This window comes from Nansenia antarctica (assembly GCF_963989245.1).
Source record: "Nansenia antarctica genome assembly, chromosome: 16".
NCBI classification, from domain to species: Eukaryota; Metazoa; Chordata; class Actinopteri; order Argentiniformes; family Microstomatidae; genus Nansenia; species Nansenia antarctica.
In genome coordinates this window covers 29,139,239-29,149,238 of record NC_137686.1, presented here as the reverse complement: position 1 = coordinate 29,149,238, position 10,000 = coordinate 29,139,239, and the positions used below count along the sequence as shown (strand labels likewise).

Below are 10,000 nucleotides of genomic sequence, written 5' to 3'. Positions count from 1 at the left end.
GTAAGGATGAGAGTGTAAGGATGAGTGTGTAAGGATGAGAGTGTAAGGATGAGAGTGTAAGGATGAGAGTGTAAGGATGAGAGTGTAAGGATGAGTGTGTAAGGATGAGTGTGTAAGGGTGAGAGTGTAAGGATGAGAGTGTAAGGATGAGAGTGTAAGGATGAGTGTGTAAGGATGAGAGTGTAAGGATGAGAGTGTAAGGATGAGTGTGTAAGGATGAGAGTGTAAGGGTGAGTGTGTAAGGATGAGAAAGTAAGGGTGAGAGTGTAAGGATGAGAGTGTAAGGGTGAGTGTGTAAGGATGAGAGTGTAAGGATGAGAGTGTAAGGGTGAGTGTGTAAGGGTGAGAGTGTAAGGATGAGAGTGTAAGGGTGAGTGTGTAAGGATGAGAGTGTAAGGATGAGAGTGTAAGGATGAGAGTGTAAGGGTGAGAGTGTAAGGGTGAGTGTGTAAGGGTGAGAGTGTAAGGATGAGTGTGTAAGGATGAGAGTGTAAGGGTGAGAGTGTAAGGGTGAGAGTGTAAGGATGAGAGTGTAAGGGTGAGAGTGTAAGGATGAGTGTGTAAGGATGAGTGTGTAAGGATGAGAGTGTAAGGATGAGAGTGTAAGGATGAGAGTGTAAGGATGAGAGTGTAAGGGTGAGTGTGTAAGGATGAGAGTGTAAGGATGAGAGTGTAAGGGTGAGAGTGTAAGGATGAGAAAGTAAGGGTGAGAGTGTAAGGATGAGAGTGTAAGGGTGAGTGTGTAAGGATGAGAGTGTAAGAATGAGAGTGTAAGGGTGAGTGTGTAAGGGTGAGAGTGTAAGGATGAGAGTGTAAGGGTGAGTGTGTAAGGATGAGAGTGTAAGGATGAGAGTGTAAGGATGAGAGTGTAAGGGTGAGAGTGTAAGGGTGAGTGTGTAAGGGTGAGAGTGTAAGGATGAGTGTGTAAGGATGAGAGTGTAAGGGTGAGAGTGTAAGGGTGAGAGTGTAAGGATGAGAGTGTAAGGGTGAGAGTGTAAGGATGAGTGTGTAAGGATGAGTGTGTAAGGATGAGAGTGTAAGGATGAGAGTGTAAGGATGAGAGTGTAAGGATGAGAGTGTAAGGGTGAGTGTGTAAGGATGAGAGTGTAAGGATGAGAGTGTAAGGGTGAGAGTGTAAGGATGAGAGTGTAAGGGTAAGAGTGTAAGGATGAGTGTGTAAGGATGAGTGTGTAAGGATGAGAGTGTAAGGATGAGAGTGTAAGGGTGAGAGTGTAAGGATGAGAGTGTAAGGATGAGAGTGTAAGGATGAGAGTGTAAGGGTGAGTGTGTAAGGATGAGAGTGTAAGGATGAGAGTGTAAGGATGAGTGTGTAAGGGTGAGTGTGTAAGGATGAGAAAGTAAGGGTGAGAGTGTAAGGATGAGAGTGTAAGGATGAGTGTGTAAGGATGAGAGTGTAAGGATGAGAGTGTAAGGGTGAGAGTGTAAGGATGAGAGTGTAAGGGTGAGAGTGTAAGGGTGAGTGTGTAAGGGTGAGAGTGTAAGGATGAGTGTGTAAGGATGAGAGTGTAAGGGTGAGAGTGTAAGGGTGAGAGTGTAAGGATGAGAGTGTAAGGGTGAGAGTGTAAGGATGAGTGTGTAAGGATGAGTGTGTAAGGATGAGAGTGTAAGGATGAGAGTGTAAGGGTGAGAGTGTAAGGATGAGAGTGTAAGGATGAGAGTGTAAGGATGAGAGTGTAAGGGTGAGTGTGTAAGGATGAGAGTGTAAGGATGAGAGTGTAAGGATGAGTGTGTAAGGGTGAGTGTGTAAGGATGAGAAAGTAAGGGTGAGAGTGTAAGGATGAGAGTGTAAGGATGAGTGTGTAAGGATGAGAGTGTAAGGATGAGAGTGTAAGGGTGAGAGTGTAAGGATGAGAGTGTAAGGGTGAGAGTGTAAGGGTGAGTGTGTAAGGGTGAGAGTGTAAGGATGAGTGTGTAAGGATGAGAGTGTAAGGGTGAGAGTGTAAGGGTGAGAGTGTAAGGATGAGAGTGTAAGGGTGAGAGTGTAAGGATGAGTGTGTAAGGATGAGTGTGTAAGGATGAGAGTGTAAGGATGAGAGTGTAAGGATGAGAGTGTAAGGATGAGAGTGTAAGGGTGAGTGTGTAAGGATGAGAGTGTAAGGATGAGAGTGTAAGGGTGAGAGTGTAAGGATGAGAGTGTAAGGGTGAGAGTGTAAGGATGAGTGTGTAAGGATGAGTGTGTAAGGATGAGAGTGTAAGGATGAGAGTGTAAGGGTGAGAGTGTAAGGATGAGAGTGTAAGGATGAGAGTGTAAGGATGAGAGTGTAAGGGTGAGTGTGTAAGGATGAGAGTGTAAGGATGAGAGTGTAAGGATGAGTGTGTAAGGGTGAGTGTGTAAGGATGAGAAAGTAAGGGTGAGAGTGTAAGGATGAGAGTGTAAGGATGAGTGTGTAAGGATGAGAGTGTAAGGATGAGAGTGTAAGGGTGAGAGTGTAAGGATGAGAGTGTAAGGGTGAGAGTGTAAGGGTGAGTGTGTAAGGGTGAGAGTGTAAGGATGAGTGTGTAAGGATGAGAGTGTAAGGGTGAGAGTGTAAGGGTGAGAGTGTAAGGATGAGAGTGTAAGGGTGAGAGTGTAAGGATGAGTGTGTAAGGATGAGTGTGTAAGGATGAGAGTGTAAGGATGAGAGTGTAAGGATGAGAGTGTAAGGATGAGAGTGTAAGGGTGAGTGTGTAAGGATGAGAGTGTAAGGATGAGAGTGTAAGGGTGAGAGTGTAAGGATGAGAGTGTAAGGGTGAGAGTGTAAGGATGAGTGTGTAAGGATGAGTGTGTAAGGATGAGAGTGTAAGGATGAGAGTGTAAGGGTGAGAGTGTAAGGATGAGAGTGTAAGGATGAGAGTGTAAGGATGAGAGTGTAAGGGTGAGTGTGTAAGGATGAGAGTGTAAGGATGAGAGTGTAAGGATGAGAGTGTAAGGGTGAGAGTGTAAGGATGAGAAAGTAAGGGTGAGAGTGTAAGGATGAGAGTGTAAGGATGAGTGTGTAAGGATGAGAAAGTAAGGGTGAGAGTGTAAGGATGAGAGTGTAAGGATGAGTGTGTAAGGGTGAGTGTGTAAGGATGAGAAAGTAAGGGTGAGAGTGTAAGGATGAGAGTGTAAGGGTGAGTGTGTAAGGATGAGTGTGTAAGGGTGAGTGTGTAAGGATGAGAGTGTAAGGGTGAGTGTGTAAGGATGAGAGTGTAAGGATGAGAGTGTAAGGGTGAGTGTGTAAGGATGAGAGTGTAAGGATGAGAGTGTAAGGATGAGAGTGTAAGGATGAGAGTGTAAGGATGAGAGTGTAAGGGTGAGTGTGTAAGGATGAGAGTGTAAGGATGAGTGTGTAAGGGTGAGTGTGTAAGGATGAGTGTGTAAGGATGAGTGTGTAAGGATGAGTGTATAAGGGTGAGAGTGTAAGGATGAGTGTGTAAGGATGAGTGTGTAAGGATGAGTGTGTAAGGGCGAGAGTGTAAGGATGAGAGTGTAAGGATGAGTGTGTAAGGATGAGTGTGTAAGGATGAGTGTATAAGGGTGAGAGTGTAAGGATGAGTGTGTAAGGATGAGTGTGTAAGGATGAGAGTGTAAGGATGAGTGTGTAAGGGTGAGTGTGTAAGGATGAGTGGGTAAGGATGAGAGTGTAAGGATGAGTGTGTAAGGGTGAGAGTGTAAGGATGAGAGTGTAAGGGTGAGTGTGTAAGGATGAGTGTGTAAGGATGAGTGTGTAAGGGTGAGAGTGTAAGGATGAGAGTGTAAGGATGAGTGTGTAAGGGTGAGTGTGTAAGGATGAGAAAGTAAGGGTGAGAGTGTAAGGATGAGAGTGTAAGGATGAGTGTGTAAGGATGAGAAAGTAAGGGTGAGAGTGTAAGGATGAGAGTGTAAGGATGAGTGTGTAAGGGTGAGTGTGTAAGGATGAGAAAGTAAGGGTGAGAGTGTAAGGATGAGAGTGTAAGGGTGAGTGTGTAAGGATGAGTGTGTAAGGATGAGAGTGTAAGGATGAGAGTGTAAGGATGAGAGTGTAAGGATGAGAGTGTAAGGATGAGTGTGTAAGGGTGAGTGTGTAAGGATGAGAGTGTAAGGGTGAGAGTGTAAGGATGAGTGTGTAAGGATGAGAGTGTAAGGATGAGAGTGTAAGGATGAGAGTGTAAGGATGAGAGTGTAAGGATGAGTGTGTAAGGGTGAGTGTGTAAGGATGAGAGTGTCAGGATGAGTGTGTAAGGGTGAGTGTGTGTGTGTGTTCGTACATTTCCTGCGACCTGTTTGAAGAGATGTCTGAAGTGGGGGTCGATGTCCTCCTCTGCCGTGTGATGCTGGAACACACACACACACACACACGTCAGGATATTACAGTGTTAACATGTCAGGATATTACAGTGTTAACATGTCAGGATATTACAGTGTTAGCATGTTAACATGTCAGGATATTACAGTGTTAACATGTCAACATGTCAGGATATTACAGTGTTAACATGTTAACATGTCAGGATATTACAGTGTTAGCATGTTAGGATATTACAGTGTTAACATGTTAGCATGTCAGGATATTACAGTGTTAACATGTTAACATGTCAGGATATTACAGTGTTAACATGTTAGCATGTCAGGATATTACAGTGTTAGCATGTTAACATGTCAGGATATTACAGTGTTAACATGTTAACATGTCAGGATATTACAGTGTTAACATGTTAGCATGTCAGGATATTACAGTGTTAACATGTTAACATGTCAGGATATTACAGTGTTAGCATGTTAACATGTCAGGATATTATAGTGTTAGCATGTTAGCATGTCAGGATATTACAGTGTTAACATGTTAACATGTCAGGATAATACAGTGTTAGCATGTTAGGATATTACAGTGTTAACATGTCAACATGTCAGGATATTACAGTGTTAACATGTTAACATGTCAGGATATTACAGTGTTAGCATGTTAACATGTTAGGATATTACAGTGTTAACATGTTAACATGTCAGGATATTACAGTGTTAACATGTTAACATGTCAGGATATTATAGTGTTAACATGTTAACATGTTAGGATATTACAGTGTTAACATGTTAACATGTCAGGATATTACAGTGTTAACATGTTAACATGTCAGGATATTACAGTGTGTGATGTCATCTATACGTACCTCCTCAACATTCACATTGTTGTCCTCCTCCATCGCACTGAAACATTAACATAGATATGAACATAGATATGAACATAGATATGAACATAGATATGAACATTAACATAGATATTAACATAGACATTAACATATATATTAACATTAACAACGATATTAACATATATATTAACATTAACAAAGATATTAACATAGATATTAACATAGATATTAACAAAGATATTAACATAGATATTAACATAGATATTAACACAGATATTAACATAGATATTAACAAAGATATTAACAAAGATATTAACATAGGTATTAACATTAACATATATATTAACATTAACATAGATATTAACATATATTAACATATATATTAACATAGATATTAACATTAACATAGATATTAACATAGATATTAACATTAACATATATATTAACATAGATATTAACATAGATATTAACATAGATATTAACATAGACATTAACATATATATTAACATAGCTATTAACATAGACATTAACATAGATATTAACATAGACATTAACATATATATTAACATTAACAACGATATTAACATATATATTAACATTAACAAAGATATTAACATAGATATTAACATAGATATTAACAAAGATATTAACATAGATATTAACATAGATATTAACACAGATATTAACATAGATATTAACAAAGATATTAACAAAGATATTAACATAGGTATTAACATTAACATATATATTAACATTAACATAGATATTAACATATATTAACATATATATTAACATAGATATTAACATTAACATAGATATTAACATAGATATTAACATTAACATATATATTAACATAGATATTAACATAGATATTAACATAGACATTAACATATATATTAACATAGCTATTAACATAGACATTAACATAGATATTAACATAGATATTAACATAGATATTAACATTAACATAGATATTAACATAGATATTAACATTAACATAGATATTAACATTAACATAGATATTAACATAGATATTAACATAGACATTAACATAGACATTAACATAGATCTTAACATTAACATAGATATTAACATAGATATTAAAATAGATATTAACATAGATATTAACATAGATATTAACATTAACATAGATATTAACATTAACATAGATATTAACATTAACATAGATATGAACATAGATATTAACATAGATATGAACATAGACATTAACATAGATATTAACATAGATATTAACATAGATATTAACATATATATTAACATTAACGTAGATATTAACATAGATATTAACATAGATATTAACATGGATATTAACATTAACATAGATATTAACAAATACATTAACATAGATATTAACATAGATATTAACATAGATATTAACATAGATATTAACATAGATATTAACATTAACATAGATATTAACATTAACATAGATATTAACATAGATAGATATTAACATAGATATTAACATAGATAGATATTAACATAGATAGATATTAACATAGATATTAACATAGATATTAACATTAACATAGATATTAACATAGATATTAACATTAACATAGATATTAACTTAGATATTAACATTAACATAGATATTAACATAGATATTAACATAGATATTAACATTAACATAGATATTAACATAGATATTACCATTAACATAGATATTAACATAGATATTAACATAGATAGATATTAACATAGATATTAACATAGATATTAACATACGTGGAACGCTACTACACTCCCTGTTCACTGCCTCGTTATGGACTAATGTGTGTCACCTGTGTGTGTGTGTCACCTGTGTGTGTGTGTGTGTGTGTGTGTGTGTGTGTGTGTGTCACCTGTCTATTTATGTCCTCACTTCCCAGCATTCCCTGCGGTTGAACTCTCTGTCATGTGACCCTGTGAGTAGATAAATTTTTTCATATCTTTGCACTCGATAACATTTCAGGACCCTCCTTTCATGACTTTTCCTAGATATGTGCGTTCTACCACCCAGCATCCTTACATGTTCAAAACCACATCAGGATAAGCTAGTATGAAGCAACTTTGCAGTTTTTCTGTGTAGGAGGCAGGCTAATTTAAAAGCAGCCAACTAGTGGTCGTTGTGTGTAAGTAGCAGCTTCCCCATTGTAAAGACTAGGGTCATTTGACCCCCGAGGCGGCTCTTATTGTAGGTAACACAGACACGGCTGTTCTAGTGGACACCTAGCAGACGTGAAACACGCCCAGGCTCGCGGCTCACCTCGCGGCGGCGTGCTTCTCAGAGAACACCCTGAGCAGGAAGCTGCCGCTGAGGTTGGGGTCGAAGGTCGAGGGCACGACCACGTAGCCGCCCGGGGGCAGGGAGAAGCGGGCGCACACCTCCCGCACGTTAGCGAAGGAGCTAACCGCCACCGCCTTCTCACGCAGCAGCACCTCAGCACCCAGGTGGACCTTACTGCGCCCTTTAAACTACACACACACACACACACAGACACGCACACGCACACACATACACACGCACACACACGCACACACGCACACACACATACACACACACATCACACGCAGGCAAACACACACACACACACACACACACGCACGCACACACGCACACACGCATACACACACACATCACACGCAGGCACACATACACACGCACACACACACACACACACACATCACACGCAGGCACACACACACGCACACACACACACACACACACATCACACTCAGGCACACACACACACACACACGCACACGCAAGCACACATCACATGCACGCACACACATTATCTTGTATTATGCTACTGCCTTATTGTCTTGTGCTGCAGTCAGTGTTGTGATTAACAATACAACTTGAAACTTGAAGCATAGCGCTTACACACACACTCACACTCACACACACTCATACTCACACACACTCACACACTCACACTCACACACACTCACACTCACACACACTCACACACACACACTCACACACACACACACACACTCACACACACACACACACTCACACACACACACACACACACACACACACACTCACACACACTCACACACACACACACACACACACTCACACACACACACACACACACTCACACACACTCACACACACACACTCACACACACACACACACACACACTCACACACACACACACACACACACTCACACACACACACACACACACACACTCACACACACACACACACACTCACACACACACACTCACACACACACACACACACACACACACACACACACACACTCACACACACACACACACACACTCACACACACTCACACACACACACACACACACACACACACACACACACACACATATATCCACACATACCTCGTCAGGAACCTGAAACACAATCAGAAAGAGAGAATGTTAAGAAGACAATAGATATATAACAGTGTTCTATCTCTATGGCAACACTGTTCTATCTCTATGGCAACAGTGCTCTATCTCTATGGCAACACTGTTCTATCTCTATGGCAACAGTGTTCTATCTCTATGGAAACAGTGTTCTATCTCTATGGAAACAGTGTTCTATCTCTATGGCAACACTGTTCTATCTCTATGGCAACAGTGTTCTATCTCTATGGCAACAGTGTTCTATCTCTATGGCAACAGTGTTCTATCTCTATGGAAACAGTGTTCTATCTCTATGGAAACAGTGTTCTATCTCTATGGCAACAGTGTTCTATCTCTATGGAAACAGTGTTCTATCTCTATGGAAACAGTGTTCTATCTCTATGGAAACAGTGTTCTATCTCTATGGAAACAGTGTTCTATCTCTATGGAAACAGTGTTCAATCTCTATGGAAACAGTGTTCTATCTCTATGGAAACAGTGTTCTATCTCTATGGAAACAGTGTTCTATCTCTATGGAAACAGTGTTCTATCTCTATGGAAACAGTGTTCTATCTCTATGGAAACAGTGAGATCCGCTCTTGGACATTGTTTCTGAATTGGTTCGGTTCAGACTGAAGTCTGCCTGTCTGCCTGCGTGTGTGTCTGTGTGTCTGTGTGTCTCTGTGTCTCTGTGTCTCTGTGTGTCTCTGTGTGTCTCTGTGTCTCTGTGTCTCTGTGTCTCTGTGTCTCTGTGTCTGTGTGTCTCTGTGTCTGTGTGTCTGTGTGTGTGTGTGTCTCTGTGTGTCTCTGTGTCTCTGTGTCTCTGTGTCTCTGTGTGTCTCTGTGTGTCTCTGTGTGTCTGTGTCTCTCTCTGTGTGTGTGTGTGTGTGTCTGTATGTCTCTGTGTGTCTCTGTGTGTCTGTGTGTCTCTGTGTGTGTGTCTGTATGTCTCTGTGTGTCTGTGTCTCTGTGTCTCTGTGTGTCTCTATGTCTCTGTGTGTCTCTGTGTGTCTCTGTCTCTCTGTGTCTCTGTGTCTCTGTGTCTCTGTGTGTCTGTGTGTCTGTGTCTCTGTGTCTCTGTGTCTCTGTGTCTCTGTCTCTCTGTGTCTCTGTGTCTCTGTGTGTCTCTGTCTCTCTGTGTCTCTGTGTCTCTGTGTGTCTCTGTGTGTCTCTGTCTCTCTGTGTGTCTGTGTGTCTGTGTGTCTGTGTGTCTGTCTCTCTGTGTCTCTGTGTGTCTCTGTCTCTCCGTGTGTCTCTGTGTGTCTCTCTGTGTCTCTGTGTGTCTCTGTCTCTCTGTGTGTCTCTGTGTGTCTCTCTGTGTCTCTCTGTGTCTCTGTGTGTCTGTGTGTCTCTGTCTCTCTGTGTGTCTGTGTCTCTGTGTCTCTGTGTGTCTGTGTGTCTGTCTCTCTGTGTCTCTGTCTCTCTGTGTCTCTGTGTGTCTGTGTGTCTCTGTGTCTGTGTGTGTCTGTGTCTCTGTCTCTCTGTGTGTCTCTGTGTGTCTGTGTCTCTCTCTGTG

General features: G+C 40.4%; 1 protein-coding gene across 1 annotated transcript in view; it reads right to left on the bottom strand.

Moving 5' to 3' along the window:
- LOC308172238 (calpain-2 catalytic subunit-like) overlaps positions 1-10,000 on the bottom strand; it is a gene marked incomplete at both ends in the record, with an annotated part of 28,413 nt that overhangs the window by 837 nt on the left and 17,576 nt on the right. The window contains 4 exons of the mRNA XM_080547144.1: positions 4,231-4,296; positions 5,128-5,164; positions 7,376-7,584; positions 8,479-8,490. Of these exons, the coding sequence (XP_080403270.1) occupies positions 4,231-4,296; positions 5,128-5,164; positions 7,376-7,584; positions 8,479-8,490 (324 nt within the window). The remainder of the gene's footprint in view (positions 1-4,230; positions 4,297-5,127; positions 5,165-7,375; positions 7,585-8,478; positions 8,491-10,000) is intronic.